Below are 26,505 nucleotides of genomic sequence, written 5' to 3'. Positions count from 1 at the left end.
GCCACCTGGTTGGTTTTAGTTTGTGTAACATCATCCAGTATTTCAGTACCTTGAATACCACTGGACAGTAAAGTGCTGTTGAAAGACCTGCAGAATTTCATGCTACTCGCACAAATATTTGGGAACGTCTCTCTAAGAAACTAATTTTTTTTTGTTGATGGTTTTTTGTTTTTCAAAGATGATTCTAACAACTTAAAGTTGTTTGTAAAAGAGTACATCTGTTTTCCTGCCAGGTTGTTAGGCAACAAAAGCAAAGTACGTAAGTGAGTCATGCTCAAAGTAGTGTTGTCTTACGGCTGTATACATCTGTGGTGGGTTGATTCTGGCTGAACACCAGATGCGCACCAAAACAACTTAATCACTCCCCTCCTCTGATGGTCGAGGAGAGAGAGAAAAGTCTGGTGGGTTGAGATAAGGGCAGGGAGAGATAACTCACCAATTACTGTCACAGGGAAAACAGAGAGATTAGTTTAAATTAGTGCCAATCAAACTAGAATAGAATAATAAGAAAATAACCCCCAAATCTTAAAACACCTTCCCTCACCCATTTCTTCTTCCTAGGCCCGAATTCACTATTGAATTCTCTGCCTCCTCCCTATCAGCAGCACAGGAGGTCTGGAATGAGGGTTGTAGTTAGTACATTAATTTGCTTCTGCTGCTTCTCCTTTGTCTTACCTTTATCGAGCATTGGGATCTATCCCACGGGAGACAGTCCTCCACAAATTCACCATTAATCCTTCCAATAGTCTGCAGTTCTTCACTCCAGTGTGGGTCTCCCACAGGATCACAAGTTCTGCCAACAAACCTGTTCCAGCATGGGCTCGTCTTTCCATGATACACAGGTCCTGCCAGGAGACTGCTCCACAGTGGGCTTCCAACAGGGTCACAGCCTCCCTCCTGTATCCACCTGCTCTGCCATGGGGTCCTGCACAGGCTGCAGGTAGATCTTGGCTCCACCATGGACCTCCATGGGCTGGAGGGGCACAGCTGCCTCACCATGGGCTGCAGGGGAATCTCAGTTCTAGCACCTTGAGCACTTCCTCCCCATCCTTCTACACTAACCCTAGTGTTTGCAGAGCTGTTTCTCTCAAATATTATCACTCATCTCTTCCGGCTGCTGTTGCTGAACAGCTTTTCCCCTTCTTATACATATTATGCTCGAAGAGCTATCACCATCATTGTTGGGCTTGGCCTTGGCTAGCAGTGGGTAGGTCTTGGAGCCACTGGTACTGGCTTGGTTGGATGTGAGGGAAGAGTCTGGCATCTTCTCACATAAGCACCCTGCTAGTACCCCTGCTACCAAAACCTGGCCATATAAACCCAGTAAAACAAACCTTTATCAATATATCAGATGGTTTCTTACTATAGGTGATTAATGAATTCTCAAAACTTTTGTTGTTCGTGTTCTGTTTCCTTAACTATTTTTAATTCTTCCTGTTGAAAGAAAAAGCATGTTTCCACACACCAAAACTCCCACCCTATGCATCATCCCTGAAGAGATCTCAGGAATGAGAGGGTCATTAGGAACACAGGAGTCTTTAGGCAGTTGGTACCAGCTGTGAGTACTTCACCTAGGGCCTTACAGCAAGTGGGGACACTGCAGGCAAGCTTGATTGACCTTTCTTTATCGTTTTATCCACCAGTGCTTTGCTACTTCACCCTGTGACACTGGGTGAGTGGTAGCCATTCCTCTTGAGAACCATATCTGTGAATGTTTGGTTAGCCAACACCAGAAGAAATAAAATGCCTTTTTAAATATTTCTTGCAATACAAAAATGCCCTTCAAAGACTTCTATGCAGAGACCTGTAAATAAGGGCCTCATTATACTTAAGCACAGTAAGATTAAATACATTCAGCCATGAATGACAAACCTCAATGTCCATGTGCTCCAAACACCATTACAATCATTTACAGCATTATTATTTAGATAACATGAAGAGTAACATTTTTTTCAAAGCTGTGTATATGCTTTGAAATCTCTAAATGCTGATCTGAATGTAAGTAACAAAGAGGTATTTCTAGGAGATGTAACGGTAATATTTTTTTTTCAGTCTTTCATTTAATGGTTTCAGCACTGCTGCAGAAAGAGCCCTTGCTGTGTTCTCTAGAGCTTTGGCTAGCTGCAGAGCTGGAAGGGTAGCTCAGGCTCTCCCAGTAATGCTGTGCTGCTCACTGAACCACATTATCTAAACTGAGGTGAAGACATGAGATTTGATTTGCATGAGATTCCATTTGTCATGGTGGAATAGGCAGATTAGGAAAAATCCTCCTCTACTTCCCGCCTATGGTATCCCACCTTTCTTTGAGGCATGAAAAGCCACCTGCTGTGTCTGGCAATCATCCAGCAGCACCCCTGCATTGCTCTTGGGCATTTTCTGGGGCTGGAAAGGCAACTTTTCCCAAGCGGGAGTAAGACTTGGAGTCAGACAGTTACAATCCCTCGGTACTGAGCAGGAAGGGGCTGGCCCTGGAAATGGTTTGCCCCCACTCCACCACCATGCACTTATTCTTGCAAATTTATCATGAGAATTTTCCAGTCCAACCAGATACATCTGTTCAGAAGCCCTTTATTGTGGCAGCTTAATCTGCATCACTCGCCTAGCAGGAGGAGCAAGAAGCATGTTAATGCCTTCTGCAGTGGAAGCTGATTTGGGAGAATTGTGAGCAGAAAAGCTGTACAAAGAGATTGGGAGAGATTAGAAACACAGTATGACAAAATGAGGCTTGTTTTAGCAAAACCAGATTGAAGCAACTGAGGAAAAATATTATGAATTTGTGGGCACTACAGAGAGTTAGAAATCTGTAATGCTGAAAGAGAACTTCCCAGAGAGCTGCTTAAACGAGAATTGGCAGTGTGATGAGAACAAAAAAATGGTCTGTGCATTTTTTGTCCATTTCAGATGCAGCGGAGGCGCCTGACACATTACATGAAGATGTAATGCAACTTGACACCATTTACAGTCAGTGTGTCCCAGCAGACAGGTCCAAAGTCTGCCACTCTCAATAGAACAAACAACAGCGGCTAAGAAGTTAGAAGCTGAAAATAAGGAAGAAGTTTTAAAGGGTAGGCTTGTTTTGATAAGAGATAAATCCTGTAAATAAGTAACTTAGAACATCTCACATTATATGAATGCTGAAATAATAAACCATGTGGATGGTTTGCAAAGAGACAGGCAAAGAGATACAGAAAGTTCTCTAGGTTAGTTCTGCAAAACCAGATTTTTGTTCTTGGGAATTTTGGGTGAGTTTTTAAATTAATATTGAGTTTGTTTCCATCTTTGTCTCATATGGCAACTGCCTATTCTGGCCTTCACACAGCTCCTATTTGGTCAGAATAGAAAGAATTGAAAACAAAGAAGAAACACATGCATTTGAAAATGGGTATGTGTATGAGTTTCTGAAAACACACTGTAGATATGACTGTGAATGCCTCCTTTAAGTAGGGTGAACAAAATCTAGTGCCTTCCCACTATGCCCTGTAGATCTGATGGACAGCCCAGCTGCAACCTAACAGATGCTGGCTGCTCCCCCTCCCTGGTCTGCCTCAGCCTCCCCCGTGATTTTCTGTGGAGTGGGGAGACCTCTGCAGACAGGATAAATCCAACATTGCTGCAGGCATGCAGAGGCAGACAACTAGATTCTCGGACCAGTTAGTTACAGAGGTTTGTTGGGGTTTGGGGTTTTGTTTATGCGTCTCTTTTTGGGGTTGGGGTTTTGTTTGTTTGCTTTAGTATTCCGGTATTATTTCATTCATTCTTCCTCTTTTAATAATCCCCTTTCAACTGCTAACATATCAGGGCTACATGTACAACCTGATGCATGCAAATCTTGGTCTCAAGTATTTTCTCTAATTTAACGTTGAATTAGTAGCCCACTGCACTATAGGTATAGGCAAAGGTATACATACCTTTGAAAGGAGGGATGTATGTGTCAGTGTGTGTAATTTCCACTTTATTCCTCAAGTTTCTTTTGAAAAAAGATAGGTGGGATCTCACTGCACATAAGAATAAATAGCTACTCAAAGTTGGTGTGTGTTCTTCAGCCAGAGGACCAAACATCAGCAAGCTGATGGGCCATAAAGCAGAGTGAGTATCCAGGCAGGTATTTAAGGTATATATCATTCAGGCAGTAGAACACAGTGAGTCACGCAGAGAGGAATTATGGGCTATTATGTTTATAAGAGAGACTCAGGCAATACTAGAGGTGTACCCTACTTACCTTAGGTGCCTAATGAACAATATTCCTAAATGTCATTATTGTGAATGCACAGAAACTGCCTTCTAGTGAAAAGGCAATCTCCATGCCTTGGTTTCTTGAAAACAGGTAAGAGAAAATAATGACTTAAACAACCATGCAGAGAAGATACTCTTTGTTCTCAATCTCATCATGTGTTATCTGCTACAATTTCAAACTCTGAGGATATTTAACAATATTTTACTCAGACAATGGGAATATTTTCATGCATTTATCTGGGATTATTGAGCTGAGCTCAGAACACCTTTATTCTGGCACCTGCAAATACCTCTGTTTGCATACAAATGACAGAAAATTAAGCTAATTAGTTTTTATACAATGTTTCCTTCACCTTCCAAGGTATCTCAGTGTCTAGACAAAGCCAGCCTAATTAAAATTAATAGCTTGACAGCTGAAATAATTTGTAACAGCGTGTCATCTTCCTTACCAGCTTCTCACCAATAGTATAAGACAAACTCAATTACTCTTAATTACCAAATGTGCATATATGATGTACAGAGATCATTGACCCCGACACTGCTGACCGACACACAAGTGATAGAAGAAAAGTGTTGCCTAAGGAAGCCAAATAAATGCTCTGATTATCTGTATCTTGATAGCACTAAGTAAAGCTTTGCTTGATAGGCATTCGTTTCCTGGGACCCAGATCTCGCAGGTCCTTTCTCTGAATTGGATTCCTAGCATGGAGGTGGGTTGGACACACAAACCCTTGAAGGCAGAAAGACCCAATGCACTGTCTGTAGCATTTGGAGAATGTAGCATTTGGAGAACCTCTGAACTGCCCACTTGCTCTGGGGGCTCTGGGGCATGCAGAGTGGAATGGGAGAGGCCCTAGGGGAAGAGAAGCTGGCTGACAGCAAAGAAAAAAGCATCTTTCCCATGCTAGGAGATGCAAAAGGTCAGCAGTTCACATCAAGTCATTTCACAGCATGGCTGACTAAGTAATCATCATTTGACTTTGATTAAAATATTTTAATCAAAAATTAGAAGAGCTCAGCTGTTTCTGGAGGTGATGCCTTAAGTTTTAACTTTCATATTTTCCAGATTCTGTACTGCATTGGTACATAACTCTGAACTCCATATAAAAAATTAGGAAGTTCCCTTCACAGTTTAGTTAGACAAAACAATCATTTTCCAGCCCAAGAACCATGGGGACACCATTGCAGCTTCAGGCCCAAGAAGTATAAACAATGGTGAATTGAGGAAAGCAATATGAGAAGATGTGACTTCATAACCTGAAGCTGTAATTGGACAATTAACCCCAAAATGTAAGTAGACCAAAACATATAAAAGAGTGAAAAAGTGTGACCTGTCATCCATCTTGTGTCTCTCTTGGGTCCAGCTTGGGCAGAGCCACATCCAGGCTCTTGTACTGCCCAAGGTGTATCCTTTGAAGACCTTTTAATAAATACCTACTTTATTCCTTTAGCACTGTCTAGCCTCTGCTCCAGGTAGCCTCTGAAGGCATCAGAGGCAATTCTGACACCCCTGCCCTGCTCAGTGGATCTGGAAGGTTTTCTACAGGAAACAGCAAGAAAGGCGGGGGGAAGAGCAGCACAACACTTTGCTCTCAAGTATCTGTGCTACACTCACTGATTTCAATGGGAAGTCTCACAGAATGCTCTCCTGAGAGCAGTATATTATGTGAAAAATATTTAGGTTTAAGGAAAAAAAAAATATGAAAATAAATCAGAAGAGATATTGTAACAATAACTTTGCTTCTATTGAGCATCAGAATTAGGAGCAACAAATAGTAATAACAAATAAAAAAACTGGATGGATAGTAAATTGACATAGCAAAACCTATACTTCCATTACCTCAACTGTAACCATCCTTCAGAACTACAGAGTTTCAACATTTTTAAGTTTCTGAAGATCAAGAATGCAAAATAATAAAAACTTGAACCATTTAGAGAATGCATAGATAATAAAGCAAGTGGTTTATAATTTGAAATGATCTATTTCTTCCTTTAAATATCAATTAGTTTGCTCAGTCAAGTGGAAATTTAACTGTATCCATTAAAACATTAAAAACCATAAATAAAAAATTAGCAATTAATTGTGTTGCCTATTTTTAAGACATTGGAGCTTAGTTTTTCATATTCTGGCAGTCTATCAAACTCAGCTCCATTACAGATGTCTTAGAATTGAATTGATGATGATATTCAGAACTAAGGGCATTCTCTTCAGTAGCCCTACCCTGATGAAAGAGCTCAAATGTATAGATGGCTTATGCGACTCTATCATTCTTACTGTGTGAATTAGGAATGTTAGAAATGTCAGCTTAATGAGTCATGCAACAGTCTTCAATGTTCTAAGTCACTGGATCCAATTAATTTTCAAGTGTGCCTAAAATGAACAATGAATGCTGAGAAGAAGCAGTTCAGTGGTTTTCTCCACATTCACTTTTTAACTTCTATTTTATACGATGGACCTAATAATGCTTTCAAACAGTCATACAAGTCAATTATTAACAATGATTGAAATTTCCAAGGACCTAACAGTGTTTTTTCCTTAGCCTTTACGTCTGCAATGAAATTATTCCAATTTGCTTGAAAAAATGAGGAAAGGAAGAATGCAGGTGTTAGTGTAAAAAATGGTAATCTTTTTCCCCTTCTTTATGCATGTTATTAGTAAAACTAGTCAGAGCGGAAACATGATAAACATACACATTTTTTAAACATCTCCATTCTATTTCCTTCACTGAACTTGAAAACTGCTTTGGTTTTGTATTATATTTGGCATAATGTAACAACACGAATTTTGTTTCCAGTGAATCCTGTTATTATTGAGCCATGCAGGCCAATCTCATTGGCTGGGCTCACAGCCATGAAGAGGAAGAGCCATTTGTTGTAACAGGCAGGGCTTTCTTTATTTTTATGTAATTTTTACCATAGCCTTGATGTTTGGACCTTTAAACTCCAGATTCTGATTAGTGTGTATCTTACAAACAAATATTTCTGCTCATGCACACATCACTGGTGGCTCTTCTAAGTTGTGGCTCATCTGAAGTTATTGATGTGAAGGTTCTTTTTCCCCATGCTTATTGGGGAAAACAAGCAGAATAAACAGAGTATGGATAAACACTCTGCTTCAGTGGCCATTAAGGCATGTCACCTGCTGTGGAGGGCCTGTTCTCCACCTTGGGATATATGTGATGCTGTTCCCTGACCCCTGCCAACATTCCTTCTTGCACCCTTTGGAGAAGGGTCCCCCGACACCTTGTCTTCCCAGTGTATATGGATTTGTGCCAAGAGAAAACAACATGACCTGAGGGTGCTGAAGAGTACACAATTTGTCCCACCTTGCTAAAAAACAGTGGACTTTGAAAGCAGAGATGGGCATGGCAGCTTTTTCATTTTTGGCAAGCTGCAGACCACCACCCCAGGTACTCCTCATTCTCACTTGAGGAAAGGCATCAAATAGCCAAATGGTGGCAGCACTATAAATTGCTTTAGTTGTTCACTCAGTGAGAGTGAACTCACCCAGGCACCAGAGGAAAAAAATTTAAAATGCCAAACCCCACCCCCCAAGAAACAAGCATGCAAACAATCAAACAACAACAACAAAAAACCAAACAAAACAAACCAAAACAAAAACCAAAACAAAACACAAAAAAACCACAAAGATAAAAAAAAAATTAAAACCCAAACCAAAAACCCCATGAGCCGCAGAGGAAAAAGGAGTTTGAGAGCCAAGTACCACATTAAAACTCCTTATCCCTAAATGCCCATGCCACAGAAACATTTTTGGGGCAAGGAGGACTGGAGCACTTAAAATTCTTAGTCTGAATGAAAGATTCAGTTTGACTGAAATGACTTTCAGCAAAAGCCACCAGTGGTTTATCAGATCTCACTGACTGGGAGTAATGCTCCTGGTGCCTACACTCTATATTAATCGTCACAGAGAAGTGTCTGAGAGGGCAGTTGTAAGGCTGTCTTTAAAATCTTGTAAATACTGAGCATTTCAAGGCAAGGTTTGGGTTCAGATATATGTCCAATAAAAAGTCTTTTCCTTCTGTTGTGGTGTAGGCAGTTCAAGACCTGCAGGTAGTATAGTCTGAAAATAGAAACTGTTAGAAACATAAATATAGAGCTGGGGGGAAAAAACAACCCAAAAACCTATATGCTGTCAGAAAGCATCAAGAAAATCCCCTGCTTTGAATACAAAACTTTGCCTGGGTGATCGTGTTTTAGAAGTCAAGTGACAAAACTTCAGCTTCCCTGTAAGTTAAAGGAGGACTAAAATAAGGAATGAATGAAAGAGGATGACACACATGTACAAATTAAAGTAAAAAAAAAAAAAAAAACGCACAGCTTATTTATGCCACCTACTGGATTTCTCTTGAAGTATCTTTTCAAATGTTTTAGTTGTGATGGTATCTGTCACTCCAGCAAATAGGCTTGCATGGGAGACTACTCACACAAGTAAACCAGCTGAAATCCAGATGATGACTCACATGAGTAAACGTGTGTGCAGACTGACATAGCTGGAGGAGTAGAGCTGAGGGTAGCTCTACATCTGTTTATTCTGCTAAGCTGATGGCTCTATGGCAGCCCAGACATCCAAAGCTGCAGGCAAGCACTCAAGTTCAACACTGAGGAGCTTCCCAGCTCCTATCAGTGCCTCAGGGAATGTGCTGGCATGGTTTCCCTCCTTTGCTTGACTCCCTCCGGCTGTCTTTGATATTTTGTTCAAAATGTCCACAGTGTTTATGGACATGACAATGTCTTCAGACAATGCAGACTGGCAGTGTGCATGCTTTATCTTCTATCCCTTACCGTTCCTGCAGCTGAGGCTCTTTTGGGTATCTACAGCCAGCCCTGGGGACAGAGTCTATAAAATGGTATGTCAGAATCAAAAATACCTCAAAAACTCTGATTTGACTCACTGACAGAAAAAAACAACCCCACAAAACAGAAATTAAACAGAATCAGGTCTAGCAGATCTCTAAAATGATATGCACTCAACTCCACTGACTTCAGTGAAACTGAAGGTCTTCACTTTCCAGGCAACAGTGTTAGAATTAAACCCTTTTTAATTTGTCATCTCTCCACTGCCTTGCTGAGTCATACCAAATGTGGTGGTGGGATCATGTCTTGCTTACATCTGTCCCTCAAAATTATAATCTTGTTAGCAAATAAAATATTTTTGCCAGGTTCAAGGGATCAGCCAAGGGCATGCAAAGGACAGATCATCACTAACAGATGACATTTTGGACTTTAAAGAAAAAGTTAAAGCTAAAGGACAACTATCAGATACCTATTAAGACAAAAGAAAAAAAGAAAAGCAAAAATGTCTTTTTTGATTCTTCTTAATTTTGTCATCAGAAATATTAATTACAATTATTTCCAAAGGTGATGGCAAACTGCAGTAGTCCTAAGTCACTGACATCATCACTAGACAGACTTGAACCAGAGATGCCCAGACATATATTAAATGAATGATTAAATTTATTGGAGACTTGCAGTGAGGTTATTGTGATTCGTCTTAAGACTAATGGCAGTTTATGACCATCCATTGCTTCATAACTCCACAGATGACAAATCCAGGAGTGTGCTGTTAACCTCACCACATACCCATTAAAAAAACTGGAGGAAAACATTGTACTCTAAACCATACTCAAAGTGTGACTTGAGCTAGCAAAACTAAAGCAATTAATTATTAAATGATTGATCATGTACTTGTGTTCATCAGGCATCTAAATATTTTGGTGGAATTCATCCAGAACACAAAGTACCAGATCAGTCCTAACAACATTAATATTTTGTTCTGTACAGTAGATTCTGTAACATTATGGATAATACAGATCTGTCCAGTTAGCCTGAAAGGCAGTAGTAGAAAATACAAATTATGTGAAGGAATGATGAATGAATGTTCTTCTTAGAACTGTTGCATTTTTTGCATCCTATGGTTCATCTCTGAAATTGGCTGTCCCACTTAGTTTCTAGTGAAAAGGCAGATATATAAGCACCTGGTGACTCCTTTTATTTTTCCTTTGTCTGTCTTTGCCTGCTTTATGCACTGTCCTTCTCTTATTTTTTCTCCTTTTCCACCCCTGCTGTCATTTCTGATTTTCTTCTCCTACCTCTGTTGGGTTTCGTTTTATTTTGCCTTTCTTGGTCTTTTGATTTAGCCTCCTTTCATCTACTTTTTAATTTGCATTTTCAATTGGCTTTAAGATAATTTGTAGGGGAGCACCTGAAAACATTCCTCTGTGTGTGCTCTACCATGCACTGAACTTCACAAACTGAATATCCAAGGCTTCCCCCTAGACAAAATTTTGGAAACTTATCAATGCCCATTTGACTTGAGATCTCAGCTGGTTTCAGTTCAGGCAGGAATTTTATATATTGATATAAAAAGCTAAGTACGCCAATATTGTTCACCTCCTTAAATACTTGTGATATGCACCACCACATGTAAAGGCAAATCCTAATTTTGTTCCTCTAAACATTGTGTAAGTCTTCTCCAGTCTTGTATGAAAATGTGCAGTTACTGACATCAGAAATGTCAATTCCAGGAAAGTGATGCAAGGGAAAAGTTTCAGTTTCAGTGAGCTGAACGATACCAAGCCCACACAGCTTGTGTGGACCATCTGCTTGCTATTTGGGCTTAAGAGATGTGCTTGAATGAGGTCTCTCCCTGGAGAGATGTCCAGATAAATGTTGGAGATAAATGGAGAAAAATGTCTCCAACGTTGTACCATGAAGGAAAAAGTTCTTTAAATGTCATTTATTAAAACGCCCATGCAAAGCATCAAGCAGCAAGGATCCAGGACTTTCTTCAGGCTAAGATAGGTACTCACTGTTTCCAGCATGGAGGCTCAGTCTGAGCAGAATTAGCTTGGTGTTAGCTGATCACAAAGAGAGAGATGCCTTTCTTGGCTTCTTCTAGCAGAAATAAATTTCTACCTACTGTAACTTATTGCCATCTGATATGCTGAGTCATGAAGCTGGGGCTATAGAAATCTTTATGCAATCTTTATAAATCAGCCTCACATAATTTCAGGTGCTTTCTGCTCCATCTCTGTTGAGTCACTCATTTGACAGTTGTCATTCATCTTAGATTGAGATGTAATTTAATAGTTTCATTTCAGCATGAAGATAGCGTCATCTAAAGTTGAGCTCAGAAAGATTTAAAGGTGTAACAGAGGAAATATTAATACTGTAAATAATATCTGTAGAGCTGCATGTGTTTATAAATCACGTAGTGCCAAGTTGGAAGGGCAGCCTACGTAAAGAAGAAAAAAAGCATCTTCGCTTGTCTTCCCCTGCAGAGTACAGCCGCTCTGCCACCCACACCAGCTCCAGAGGTGATGGCTGCCGAGTTATCACCGTGCTCTCACTCGCCCTTATACCTGCTGGAATCACCTGCCCACACAGATACTGATCAAGGGGTCTTTACACACATTGCGGGATACAAGTGCAAGGTAACCCGTAAAGGGAGGATGCAGTCCAGCAAGACGCCAGCAGCCCCACGACAGAGCTGCGGCAATTCGGGTGTTTTTTTCGGGCGTCACACCACTCCTCGGGCCAGGCCATGTTGGTCGTCAGCCCAAACCTGACCTACCCAACCCTGGGAATCACTGGGCTTAAACATGTCCTCTCTGGATCGATTCCGCCTTGCTGTCGCAGACCTCGTCCGGCACCACCACCGTGGACACGGCCTGCGCTGGCCGCTGCGGGGCAGGGAGGGTGGGCAGAGGCCACAGGACGGCCGCCGAGCCGCCGCCGACTGGGGCCTGGGCATCCTGTCGTGAGGGACCTGCGGCCAGCGCCACGGAGCCCAGCCCCGCGGCACCCCCGGCCGTCAGGCCGCCCCGGCCCCGCACCCACCGCCCCGCCGTGCATCCGACCGGGACCGGCCCGGACGGGGCCCGCCTTTCCCGCCGCAGGCCGGCCTGGTGGGGGAGGGAGGAGCGCGAAGGAAAGGGTGGCCGCTCCCTCGGGGTAGCAAGGATTTCGCGGCCACAAGGACCCCCCGGAGCAGGGGTGGGGGAGGCGCGGCAGGAGGGGCAACGCCCGCCCGGTGCTGCCCGCCAAAACGCGTGGGGTGGCGGGGCAGGACGGGGCAGAAGTGCGCAGACCGCTCTCCCGGCTGCCCTCCGCCTGCCGCGATGCCCAGTGACACCCCGGCCTTCAGCAAGCCCCCGGATGTGGCGGGCCCAGGGGACAAGGCAAGCAGCTTCGGGAAGGCGGCGGCCCCCATGGCGGCCGCCCCCGGGGACAGGGGCGCCGCTGCTGCGGGGAAGAAGCGGCCGCGACTGCCCAAGTGTGCCCGCTGCCGCAACCACGGCTACTCTTCGCCGCTGAAGGGGCACAAGCGCTTCTGCATGTGGCGGGACTGCCAGTGCAACAAGTGCAGCTTGATCGCCGAGCGGCAGCGCGTCATGGCAGCGCAGGTGAGCTGTGCCCGAACGGCGTGGGCTGTCCGCGGCGCGCTGCCGCCGGCGGGGTCCGCTCCGCGCCCCGCGGGCTCGGGCCCGTCGGGGCCAAGCGGCCGCGCGGAGGAGCGGTGCGCTGCGAGACCGCAGCCGCGGGTAGCCTCGCCCCGGAGAGGAGCCAAGAGCTACACCGCTGCGTTCCTATGTCAGTGAGATTTACCGCTGTATTTCTCACAAATTAAATTTTTCCTTAATTTTATATTTTTTTTTCTCCATAAAAAAATGGGAGATGCCCCTAAGGCGCGGACGATTGCCGTCGGGGCGAGCGGCAGCGGTGAGCCGTCAGCTGCGCACCCCGGGCGCGGCCGAGCGCCGCTCCCCCGAGCCGGGGACAGCCGGGGGACAGCCCGGGGGGCTGTAGAACCGGCATGGAGCAGGACCTAAGCCACCGTCAGTGGCCGTTTTCCAGTTTGCTTTTAACTAGAAAATTAATCATCTAGCCAACGAATTGCTTATCGAGGATATTTGTGCTGGTGGTTTCAGGCTCGGTGTAAATTGCGTTTCTTGATGCTGGTGGCTTCAGTTGAGCGCATTTCTAACTTTTTAATATTTTGGGGAATTTTTTTAACGGCGTTGTTCGAAATTTTGTATGTAACAGCTTCTCACATAGCTGTGTGGGTGCGATATATTAATTGTAAACGAGGGCTCAGTATTCTGAGGGCTAAGAAAAAGGGTGTCCAGTTCAAGGTAAGAGTAAGTTTTTCGTTAGATAGTCTCGCTGAAGCCACAACTCTGGCGGTATAAATGTATGGCTGTTACCCTTGTGATCTTTGTCTTGCAAACTTTACTAAGGGGAGTCCTGGGCGTAGTGTAGTGTAGTGTAGTGTAGTGTAGTGTAGTGGAGCGGCTGCTTTGAGAAGTTTTGTTCTGCGAGGGGCATTGTACCTTGTGCAAACGATCCCCTGCCGGCAGATAATTGACAAGGCGTTCGAGCTGCTGCTGCGAGAGAAGGCAGTGATATGAGACCCACCCATCAGTTTGGTGATGTGTGCTCAGAGCTTCGTGATTCCGCGTAAAATTTGTGTTGGGCTGACAGGTTTTAAAACCGTAAGCAGCTCTGGATTAAATTCTTCCCGGCTTTTTTATTCTGTTATTCAGTGCAGGTATATAAAACATCCTCAGAACTCAGTGGGAGTAAGTTTTTGTTAATTTAAACATTCCTCCTAGGCGGTTGTATGGCAGCCCAGAAATAGTTATTATGCCCAAATTACGTGTACTTTCTCTGCCTGGTGTGAACCATGGAAAAATAAATGCGAATCCCTTTGCTGTCTGCCTCGGGGAAGGGAGCACTAAGTTCAGTGCTCTCCGTGCAAAGTGTCCTCGTCAATACAGACTCTGTTGCTGCTCAGCTATTTCTGTCAAGTAGCAGTTGCTTCCTGCTAGCAGGCTCTGGTGATGGTCCTAGGGGTATTCTCTTTCCTGTCTAATATTTGAAAGTAGCTTTGAAAGCCTCCCTAGCTAAACCTTATCTGTGTAGGAGTTACATGTAGAAAGTCTGTCTTTCCCCCTTTTGATATATTTCTGCAGTAAGCCCCTTGATGCTGGTGGAATTTTGCAGGTCAAGGTCATAGGCTTGTGAAGTCAAAGTTACAGTGGTGTTTGCAATTCTGCACCTTCTGTATGGGATGTTTCTTACTGCAAGGGCTAATACTAACTTCTGTTAACAGAATTACACATCTGTATTAGGAAAAAGTGTGGGTGTTGAACATGAAAATATAAGAAAGTCCTGTCTCAGATACCCGGGATAATTTCCAGCAAGAAAAGCTCATGATCCCAGTCTGTAATCTGGAACAGATTTCCAGGGTTCAAGTAAAGATGCAAATCAGGCACGTGACAAATAGCAGGGTAGGTAGCTCTAGCAGAGTCATACATACTCCCCACACAGTTATGGCATGGGTGGAAAGATGTGTTAAATTGATCTGCTTGTTCAGATGAGGCAGAAGGGGCTATCTGTAAGCAATGAATATGGTTTGTTTGCACCCATGTCCAGACTGTGTAGTGCCTATGGGCTTGGCCAGTGCCTGCTAGACTTTGGGCCATTGTCAGTATTGGGAAAGAACTGGGGAGCTCCAGCTTCTCCAGACCTGCCCAGCTGTCTTCAGTGTGTGTGATACAGTCTGAGATGATTGCAGGATGGTACCCTACATTTGCCACGCTTTTGCCATAATAGTTCTCTCTGTATAGTGTGTACTGTATGCTGAAATTTCCTTGAAGGATAACGTTTCCAGCAAAGAGCCAGCTGGGAACCTAACAAGCGTGGATAGAGCAGCAGATTGTAGGTACAAGCTCTCATGAAGAACCGCTTTATATTGATAAGAGGCACAACAGAACTCTGCAAGCAGACTAACTTCTTAACCCAGCAGCTTTTTGTCAGCAGAGAGGAAGGTAGTGACTACACTTTGTACAATGTGCTTGTCCCAGGAGCAGCTGTGTTGGGAGAGTGTAGTCAGCTGTAACATGTCTTCGTCTGGCTTTGGTGGAGGAAGATGTGTATGTGACCAGCATTTCATAGGCTTATTCGTGTGTGCTTGGACACAAAAAGGGGTTGGTTTTTGATAGCTTTATATACTTCTAGCTCAATTGTGTGAAGGGCCTAGAAAGTAAGTGATGTGAGGAGTAGCTGAGGGAGCTGGGTTTGTATAACGTGGAGAAAAGGGGACTCAGGAGGGACCTTCTGCAACTGCCTGAAAGGAGGTTGTAGCCAGGTGAGGGTCAGCCTCTTCTTCCAGGCAGCCAGTAATGACAGGACAAGAGGAAATGGACTAAGGCTGGGCCAGGGGAGGTTCAGGTTGACATTAGGAAGAATAGAAAGGATTGTCAAGTACTGAAACGGGCTGCTGCAGGAGCCATCCCTGGAAGTATTCAAGAAACAGCTGGATCTGGCAGTTAGTTAACACCAGTTGGTTATGGTGGTATTTGATTGAAAACTGTACTCAGTGGTCGTGGAGGTCTTTTCCAACCTTAACAGTTCTATGATCAGCACTGCTCTACAGTACAAAGAGGTAAACGAGCTTTGAATCTGTGTTGTTCATTGTTGCCGGTATCAATTGTGCTGAAAACCACAGAGCATGTCCTATGTCTTGTCTTTTGTTCCTAGGTTGCACTAAGAAGACAGCAAGCTCAGGAAGAGGAACTGGGAATCAGCCACCCTGTGCCCCTGCCCAGTGTCCCTGAGACGTTTGTTAAGAAGAACAGTGGTGGCAGCTCTTGCCTCTCGCTGGAAAGCAGCAGCCCAATGCACTCGACAAGTACAGCCATGACAGCAGCTAGTACACCACCGGGTAAAGTGCTGGGGGCAATGGCAAACACTGCTTATGCCTGCTGTTGACACCTGTTCTCATCTTTGCAGTGACAGAGTCCTGTCCCCAGCAGTTGTACTTTTGGTACAGTTAGCGGAAGGGAAAGATCCAGTACCAGTCTTTAATATTTTATTTGATTATTTTTACTTGAAAATCAAAATTTCTTTTACACACACCAGTGCTGTAATAAAATTTGATAGGGTATGTGACTGTAAGTAGAGAATTATGGGAAGCTTTTGTTCTTTGTCCCAAAACATGTAGTCCTGCATGTTTTTACTATGACTACATACAGTCATAGTAAGTGGGTTTTGGCTATGTGTGTAGCTTCTTCAAAATTTGAGAGTTGTCAGAAATGTATAGAAGCCAAGTACATGGGTGATGCTATTGACCCCAGCAATAGAGCTGCTAGCCTTACATGATTTGATGTGATGGCACATTGTTTCTGGGTGACATAGTGTGATGAACTACAAAAGAGTAATGTGATCCTTCTCTTTTGCTGAAACTTACTGTATTGGATTTAACATTTGCAAAAGAAAACCCAAAAAAACCAACAACAAAGAACAGTATTTGTCTGTATATTCAGTGAAACCATGGCTAAACAAAGATGGGATTTGAAGATGCTAGGCAAGTGAAGACTCTAGGCAAAATGCAGATTGCTTTTTCCCTTTCCTAACTATGTCTGACAGATACAGTGATTGGACATACATAAGAAAGAAGAAAGGAGCTGGTGTAATTGATTACTTGTGTATAGACAGAAAAAAGCAAACAAATACAGATAAAAGGAAAAGGAAATTTAATTCATTTTGAATCATCTATACACATGCCAGTAATACAGGTGAATATGCTTGCCAGATAGATGATTCTAAAGTGAGCAGTGCTTTGCATTAATTAATAAAAGGATAGTGCATGTGTGTGTGTCTGTCAAGTGATGCTATTCTGTTTTGCAGGCCATTAAAAGTATGTCAGATGGATTTGTTGGATCTAGTGCAGACAGGCAGTTTCAGACCATTGTGGAGGAATTTTGTTGAGAAGCTTTTAAAAGAACTGCTTAATAAAGCAATAAATAGCTTTTTATTAGTTTTTTTTGTTTTCATTATGTTAGTGTCACCTTTGAATTGATGCAGTTACTCCTTTCATATTTGCATTACTGCAAATATTGCTTTGTCTATAGACATGGAAAAAGCTGGCTAAAGATTAAAGTAGTATATTTAGTAATATATAGAGACTGTGTGTAACTCAGGAGAACAGGAAGATCCCTGCTTATACAGAAAAGCCAAAGAAAGGAATCACTTTACTGTCAACAAAACTGGCATGACAGTATTTAATTTATTAATCCCATTTTAATAATTGCTAATTTATTGAATTAAATTATGGTGTTTTAGTAAAAAACATTGATAAAACAAGCTGAAGGCAGTTCACATGCTTAAATAAGTACTTGAAAACATAAAAATGCCTAATTTTAAAGTAATTTGAATTGTTTGACTATTTTTGGTCAGAGCAGTCATCTTTCTTACAATGGAATTTGAGCATTTTAAATACATTGTTTCTCAGTCATTTTACTAAATAAGTAACTGTTATTATTTGTGTCCGAATAAATAACTGTTTGTGAGTGACAACATTTGAAATACCCAGCTTCATCTGCAGAAAGACGTGATTGCAGTCAAGAATCAAGACAGGTTCAGCCTTATTCACCAGAAATGGAAGCATCTGTAAATGAATAGGAAATCAGGTTCATAGTTTTGATTTTGGGCACCTAAGTAGCAACAGACATTTGTGTTTAGCTCAGAGGTGACTACACTGTATAAGTAACATCCCTAATAATTGTGGTAGGTTTGTCTGCTGAAAGCAGTGTAAGTACTCATGGGTTTTGACTTGATACCTGTGACTGTGTGCTGACTGAATCTGGAGAAGGTACTCTGCATTTATCCAGACCTATAGCGTAGCTTTGTCTGGTGTCTGAGCACAGGCTTTGGTAAGGAATATAGTCTAAATATCCTCATGCTTTTCTTTTTAGCATATAACGATCTTTTTTTCAGATGAGAATTGTCATGTGGCATAAGTTCTGTTCTGGCTTTAGATTTTGGGTTGTTTCAGGACCACATACTTGAGGGATTCTTGTATTGCTGGTTTATGATTTTAAAACTACCCTAATCTGTGAGCAAAATGAGACACCCCATTGGGGCAAGTGTCATTTTCTCAGGTTGGTAGGCTGAGGTGCTGATTTTTCAAGAACTTACAGTAATTATTAGAGCAAGCAGAGAAAGTGAAACCCTTCATGACAAGGGGAGTTAGCAATTCCCTGCAGCCTCCAGGGGAAGTGGTGGCTTCTAGGTGTGCAGCATGTCCTGTGTATGATTCACATTAGATTGGGCAAGAGGTGATTTTAACAGCGGTAAGTCTGTTCCAAGTTAGTTTTTGGCTTATGAGAGCAGTTTTTGTTTTGGACTCACATCACATGGAGCCTTGTTTGCCAGCAGAGGAGTGATATGTGGAGTCACACAAATCAGACAGAGTGCCAGAGAGAGTCACTGCTTGCTGTATCCATTTTATTAGCAGATCAGAAATAGTATGGCCCCTGGAGACCAGAGGCAGTTTTTCAGATTGTGACACGCTGTTTTTGAAAAGGGAAAAAATGAATTATCATGGTCATAGGTGTTTGAACATCAACCATGTCAAGCATGTTTATTTTGGATGTAGTATATGTTCCCACTCAAAAGCAACCTGGGAATTTGCATGGTAGTTGGAATGGAACGGACCATGGTCTCAGGACATTAGTAGAGTGTCTTACAGACTGAATTTGCTGTTACTGTGCATTTCCCCTTAAAAAGTTATAGATTGTGAAAGAAAAGGCCATTTAATTGTACAGAACAGCGAAAGTTGTTATCCCTGGGCATTTGATGTAATTGTCCTTCCTTCTGTAGTATAGGTATATCTTAACAGGTTAACAGATAAGCAAAGTTTAGGAAAGATTATGTTGAAACATGTAGAATGGGTTTTACAGACATTCTCATTTTATAACACCTGTGTTCTTCACTGTTTTTTGTCAGTTCAGATCCTCTGTCATTTTGATACTTAGATGTCACAGGGGGCCAGAGAGGGGAGGCAGATGGGGTCACTGAACACCCTAGAGTTAGAAAAAAAGAAAGCTGCTCACAATGAAAGGAGGAGAATGCATTTCACCTTTGCTTCATTATATTTCATCCTTGTCACAATCTAAGAGTCATATTTGGCCTGTGGAGTAGCTGCAAGATACACCACCAGATAACTGGAAGGTGCTGGAAAGCTGCTTTCTGCTGCTTTGTACTGTTGTTGGCCCAGTTCAGAAGTGTCAGCATAGATGGGATTACTGTGTGATGCAAGATGCCAGTTCCTGGTCCTACGCTCTGTTGTGGTCGTTTCCCTCTCTTTGCAGTGTTCAGGTGCCTTCCTAGTGACACTGGTTGACAAACATAATTTTCAACAATTGTGAATAGTAAGCTTGTATTTATTATTTCCCTTTATTACATTTATTATATTTGACAGAAATAAAATAGTATTCTTCTTTTCTCTAAGTAGGTGCTGCCTTCACTTTGAAACTCTTTGACAAATAGAAGGGTTTTTTCTGCTCATAAATATAGACCATAGTGGGGTTAGCGGTAGTACAGTACCTGATGTATGATGATACTGAGATCTCTTTGAACTTGCAGTGCCCTAGCTGTCTGCAAAAACCCTACCATGCCTTCTTTACTTTTTCATTTACTTTCTTGATCACTGCATTGCAATTTCAAAAATTGGTGCCATGATCTTACAGCTGTTAGGCTGCATAGGTGATGAATTAAAAAAAAAATAGTTGTTATAATTGAAAGATATCATAGCCTGGTTTTAAAAAAGTGAGAAATTTTCTTTTTGAAAGAAAACTCTTTAGCAATATTTATAGTATAGGGTCATGTGCTGTCAAAATTTCAGTTTCATTTAAGAAAAGGCCTCATTTTAGTCAACTGATCATGTGAGAAAGCTGCTGTGGCCATTTCACTCTGAGAGTGCTTAGGGGTTGAAACAGGTTATCCAGAGAGGTTCAGGAGCCTCTATGCTTGGGGATGCTCAGAACTTGTCTGGATGATGTATACACAAAATGATCCAACTGGGAAGCTGGCTCTGGTTTGAGTAAAGTTTGAGCCAGCTGTTCTCCAAAGATCCTTTCCAAACTAGACTATTCCGTGAATCTCTGAAACTTCCACTTGCTTGTGTTGACATTAAGTCAACAATACTTAAACTTGAAGTTCAGGCAGCCTCAATACTGATAAGCATTTGCAAGCCTGTGAAAGAAATCTTAACTCTTCTGACCTAGTAATGCTCAATAGTGGATTTTTATTTTTTAAAAAGAATTAGCATTGTGGGGATTGACAGGTGGTGGAGGGGATTGATAGTTTCAGGTGGCAGCAGCCTCAACAAGGCTGAGCAGTAAGCAGGCAGCATGGGCTGCTTTGGCTGCCTGTGCCAGGACGAACATGATGACTGCATGCCCTCAGAGATCTTGGTGGGTTTGCAATGGTCACCAGTCCATCCTGCTCTTCGCTTTTCTCTTGGTCTCCTCACTTAGTTTCTAGGGATGATTTTCTCCTGCTGCACCCGTGGCTGCTTCTTTACCTGTTTCAGTTGCTGGGTGCCTCCTGGTCCAGCCTTCCATTGCTTCCTAGTGCTTTCCCCTGGCTTCTCCCGGAGTCAACAAAGCTCTGTTCAAAAGTGAGTACAGCTAAACATCACCTGTCTTTACTGGATTGTAAAAGCTAGCAAAGAGAGAAGTTTTGTGTCCTTCACCTGTGAGTAACTAGTCCATTATCATCACCACCATCTGGTTTTCTCCAGTTCATTGCAGTTGAGAGAAAAAGAATCGCATTTGCATGTGTCTCTTGTAAGAGTTTGTGGACTCTTACCTCTCTTTGGACTTGATTTCCACAGCACAAGTTAGATTTTGTCTTGGGAAACAGTTGCTGGAAGTGGTCTTCTGCCTGTATAGTAGTTTTCTTAGTTAGTAAATCTCTTTCAAGCTCTTTCAAGCTTTACTAGACTAAGTAAATATTACAGGACCTTTGAACAATCTTCCCTTGATTTAGGATAAAATTTATCCTTTATAGGCTTTTTTCATTCTGGACTGATACAAGTATACAATGAACAAAGCACTCCACAGCGTGGTGGCCGTGGTTTTGTAATTTTCAGTAACGTTTTGCTCAGAGTTGTGTAAAAAGGAGTTGCTTGTGAAACAGGAATGGGTGGGCATTCCAGCTTCTCTCTGCTGCTTTGGGTTCACCATACTTGGGAAAATGGTAGAGGAGTTCTGAGCATCTCATTATAAAAGGACATAGATAAATCTGAAAGGATAGAGGGAAGGGTGACAAAAATGATGTATTGCTTGTAGAAAAGGAGACTAAGGGTGGATATAAGCAGTCTATAAATATTTGAGAGGTAATAATATGGAGGAGGGGGAGGGATTATTTACAGTGCTTGAGACAGCATAACAAGGAGCAGCGGCTTGAAACTAGAAAAGGCAAAATTAAATTAGACACTAGACACCTTTTTTCCTAACTAGTAGTGCAATTAGCAGTGGAGTGACCTGCATAAGGACAAGGGGGTAAGTGAAGCATAATCAGGAGAGGTGTTTAAGAGTGTGTTAGATTATGATCTCAAGAGATTAATACAGGGGTAAACTCCGATCAATGTGCAGGTTAAAGTAGATGATGGAGATCTCCTGCAGCTTTGTCATCTCATCTGTGATTCATTGCCTCTAGCCATTGTCTGACTGTGTTAAATAAATCATAATGTTACAGGGTTCTGCATCCCTGATTAGATGTTTCCAGTTAATTCTCCAGTTCTCTTGCAAAGCTTGCACTTTGCCTGCTCCTCTTTTCAAGCAATATTCGTTATTGCAGCTTTGCATACATGCATTTGTGTAGGTGCCTGTGTTTTAACTGAGCTAATAAGTAAATGCTGTACGTATTCATTCAGTGAGGCACTGACTTGTCAAAAGAGTGGTATTTCTGTCGTATTGGTGAAACAAGGTAGAACTAGCATCAGTTCTCAAAGTGTCTGAATTAAGAAGTTTTATTTTTACTGCCAGGTTTTCAGTCCTTTGTGATGCTTCACTGGAAGTGTAAAAACAAATAGAATTATAAACAGATCTGGAAAAACCTCAGAGAAGATTGCTTTTCTTTTTCTGTGCAAGTGGTATTCCAAACCTCGTCTAGGGCTGTCTTCACTAGAGGCAGGGGCTGGGAAGGGGTTTCTGCAACGTGCCAGGGTAGCAAGGGTGCCAGGGACTAATCATAACCTACCCCAACTCCCTTACTTTGAGAGAGAAAGGTTGCTCAGCCCTGATATGGAGGTAAAGTACAGGAAGCTCAGCTACTTCTGTCCTTTTTTGATATTTTGGAAGAGATTTTTTTGCCCCAAAAAGATTTGGAGTAGAAATTTTTTTTTTAGGGTTTTTGTTTTCATTTTCAAAAATACTTCACCATAGGGCTTTATGTGTTTTCAGCATCTGCTGTCCAAGTTTTTTCACACCACATGAGGTTTCCAGACATAGATCTATTGTTAGAGCAAGATAGCTGCCGAGTGGTGTTTGCTGTCTGCTGGGCAGACTTTGCCATCTGCAGTGTCCTAGTGAGCATCCAATTCTCTTCCCAGCTATGGTAACGGGGCTGCTCAGCACATCCAATTGTTCTTTGTGCCTTGGAAGCCCTTCCTCTGTAACACTGGCGTTTCCATATGTGCATTCAGATTTAGAGAGTTATCTGTGCCAGATAGTGCTTTCCATTTGTTATTGTGAACACTGAGATAAGGGATGGAGCAGGAGCAGAAAATGTACTAGGAATTTCTAAGAATTTACTATCCATGGGCACATTATTCACTATCTGCAGCTAACCTCTTGTTCCTTTCTGTGTCCTTGAAACAGTTATTATAACTTCTCTGAATGTGTGGGGCTCTTTGTTTTAAAGAAAAGATATGAGTGAGGAGTGAAGGAGTACTGCACGCTTCCCTAACTGAGCACTGATTTGATTTCTTGCTTCTCCTTTTGTTTCACATGCTTTCTTGTACCTTGAAGATACTGCTTTCATCTGCTTAATTTATCAAATAACTTCCTATTTCAGCCTGTTCAACTATTTTCCATTTACAGCAGATTTGTCACTTAATAACATGGGAACTAAAACGCGGTTTTGAAGGTTTCTTTTGTAGGAATGCTTTTTCATATGCTTCTTGTAATTTCTCTGTTTTATTGAACTTTACTAAACTTTCTCCTGAGTTTGAGTACCTGCTAGTCTAATCAGGGTTGTGAACAGCTTCTTAAATAACAAACACTGTTCATGCACATCTGTTCCGTTTTCTTGAAGAGCTTGCAGAGTCAGTTAAATACTGAGCTTGACTTTCTTTGCAGTGAGATTGGATGTCTGATTTTTTTTTTATTATTATTTCTGCCTCCAGTCTTTATTCATAATATTTTATTGCTTCCAGAATAAGCCACTATTTGGTTATTTGGATGCCTAAAGTAATGGGCACAACTGAACCTCAGCAGATGCTAAACCACTGTAGTTCCAGCATTGTGCTTTTCTGTCATGCATGAACAACATACATTAGTGATCAATTTGCATTTGCATTGGAGCCAGTTTTGTGAGTGCAAATGTTGCACCCATGCAACAGTGACAATCTTGTACAAAAGTTACTCACATCTGTGTGATTCTTGCTCACTCGCTCAGGCCTGATGGATGTCTGCAGTGTTTTTTCACTACTCCTGCTTTTAGTTTTTGCATCACATACTAGGTAGAGTTAAAAAGCCCTCCTATTATTTCTAGTTGGTCTGTTTTAGAAACTTTTGGGTTTCTGTCATCATAATAGGTTATAACCAAGCATGGGCTCCAACTAATTCCAACCATCGTCCTACTCCCTTTATTATTTTTAGTGTGAGCCATAGTGATTTTATCCTAGTCATATTTCCTCCAAGGTCTCCTATCTCAGACACTTGTGAAGCTTTCCCTCCCTTCTAATGTTTTCTTTGATCTCCCGTTAATGACTTAAATCCCTTTAGATTTAATTCACACTGAGTTTCTTTCTCTTCTTCTGAATTTGCTTCTTTGCCCCTGCAGGTGTCTGGGCTGTTTACCATCATTGTCCAGAAATCTGTTTTTCTTTCCTAATTTCCTGTAATTTTTAATTTTTTCCTCTGTTTTTTGAAAGTTGTGGTTTTACTTTTGTTTCCATTACTCACTTTAGTAGCATGTTCGATTTGGTAGCATGAACACAAGAGTTAATTATTTGTATATTTCCTTCTCAAACAGGTTATCTCAAGGTGAATAATAACATATATGCATAGATATGCACACAGAGTAGTCATACTCCCATCTTTTATACCGAGGATTGAAAATGGTCCTTGTTTCTCGTGCTCTTAATTTTCTGAAGCACTGATTTTATTGGTCCTGATCCCATTAGCTGTCACACATACTAATAACTTCAGATATGTAAATAATCCTGTTGTCTCAGTTCAACGTGGACAAACATATGCTGGAGCATTAAATAGTGCCTACCACCTTCACAGAGTTGAAGCCATATTCAAAGTTTTTGAACACACTTTCTTTGAACCTAAGCTGTTCATATTTTTTTCTGCTAAAGATTTGAATATGATCACTATAGCTGTGTTATAGTGACCAAAAGTGCAAGAAAAGAAGGAACAAGCATTACCTCCCTAGCTCACATGACATGATCAACTGCTCTGCTGTGGCAGAGACATTGACAATTGAATTTCCTGCCATAGGTGTCTTACTCAACACCTGGAGCTTAAAATAATTGTGAGAATAAAATATTCTTTTCTGTCAGTTTTACTTCTGCCATCATATTAGGAGGATTGTTGTTGTTGCGCAGTAATTGTTTGCAGCAGATCATTTTTATTAAGTGTATGCTAAATGTGAACAAAATGTGCCTTCTCTGGTTCTGCTGAAATCAGAGGTATTTCAGCTTCTGTTAGCTGGATCTGGACTGGAGCTCTGTCTGGGTCTGAGAAACTTACTTACTTCTCAGACATCTTCTGGATGAAATTGCTCTCTGTTTTTTGGGGTTTTTTTCCTTTGCACAAATCTCATTTTCTTTTAAAAAATACAGGTTTGTGTATTTTGTAAGAACAAAATTAAGCAAAAATCTTGAAATTGAAAGGGTTTGTGAATTATGTTAGAAACACAATCACAGAGTTACCTATAATTTCACCATTATGGAATAGTAACTTTACATATGGAAGATAGGAAGAAATGCTTGACAATTTTTTTCTTGTCCTTGGTTTGAAAAAAGACAGGTAGTATTATAGTTGTATATGGAGATGGTGACATTCCAGTTCCAACAGGAGCTGAAATCAGCAGGACTGGACAACTCATATGCAATAGTAGGAAGAAGAAAGAAAAAAACCCCAACAATTTGGCTGAGGATATGGGAAGTTTCCCTTACTGGAAATACTCAGGAACTGTCTAAGACACAATCCTGTACAGTGTCTTGTAGGATGACCCTGCTTGAGTAGGGTGGGTAGACCAGATGACCCACTGATGTCCCTTCCAAGTTGACCCACTCTGTGATTTCTACTAAGTCTTTTAACACTAAGGAAGTTCCTAAATCTTTAAAGAAAGATTATGTCATGCCAGTGTTTCAAGAAAAGTGAGTGTGGTAGGGTAGGTAGCTGCAAGTTTATCACCCTGACATCACTTTTCTTGAAAATAGTGGGACAATCCACAGTGAAATTAAATATGCAAGAATGGGAGAAATGCAGCTGTTAAATGATGTTCACACAACATGAATGAAAATAAGTTCATGGGTAAAGATTCTGTCAAGTTGGTAATCTTCTATCATTACAAAATTGTTTGGTGAAGTGACATACTGATGCAGTTGCAAATCCTGCAAGGCATTTGAATTTTGTATCCCCTGGCATCGTGATTAGGAACCAGAACTGAAGGAAGATCAGTACTGTATGTGTTACGTGGTTTTAGGGAAAATGATCCTATTCGTTTGTAGGTCTGAGTGGGGATTTTTAACACAGAAGTGTGTTTCTGGAGGCATCTCAGAGGGACATGCTCTTTGCTGTAATCATCCCATTGGTGTCTTGAAAGGAAATCTGGCATCATCACAAGTTGTGTTGGTAGGTGAGGAAAAGGTGCATGTACTGGCAAGCACTGCAGAAGACAAAAGTACACTGCAGGGAGGCTTGGTTAGATGATTGGTCACATGCAAGCAAAAGCCATTTTAACCCATACCAGAAGTGCAAAATTGAGAAGTCCATTCCATCCTGAAGAAACATTGTCACTGCACAGCTGGTGATCCTGGCCAGTGCTGTGCTGAATGTTAGTGGTTCCTGGTGGAAGAGGATGAGCAAAAACTGGCACAGTCCTAGGCAGGTATGTGGTTGGGGAAGCTGGTGAGATAGTCATGGAACTAGTGCTTGTGTTCCCTTCCCTGGGAGGAGGTACATAACAGAAAGTGGGCTCAAAATGAATGTTGGAAGG

At 41.8% G+C, this 26,505-nt stretch overlaps 1 protein-coding gene across 1 annotated transcript in view; it reads left to right on the top strand.

Moving 5' to 3' along the window:
• Positions 1-12,374: 12,374 nt before the first annotated feature.
• DMRT1 (doublesex and mab-3 related transcription factor 1) overlaps positions 12,375-26,505 on the top strand; it is a 58,524-nt gene continuing 44,393 nt past the window's right edge. Inside the window, exons 1-2 of the mRNA XM_005522765.2 lie at positions 12,375-12,659; positions 15,799-15,982. Coding sequence (XP_005522822.2) covers positions 12,375-12,659; positions 15,799-15,982 — 469 coding nt within the window. The remainder of the gene's footprint in view (positions 12,660-15,798; positions 15,983-26,505) is intronic.

The sequence above is a fragment of the Pseudopodoces humilis genome, chromosome 4 (assembly GCF_049639895.1).
Source record: "Pseudopodoces humilis isolate 2021_Gansu_Grassland_sample_001 chromosome 4, ASM4963989v1, whole genome shotgun sequence".
In the NCBI taxonomy this organism is placed as follows: domain Eukaryota; kingdom Metazoa; phylum Chordata; class Aves; order Passeriformes; family Paridae; genus Pseudopodoces; species Pseudopodoces humilis.
Note: the sequence above shows the minus strand (reverse complement) of the source record. Positions and strands in the feature narration are given on the sequence as shown.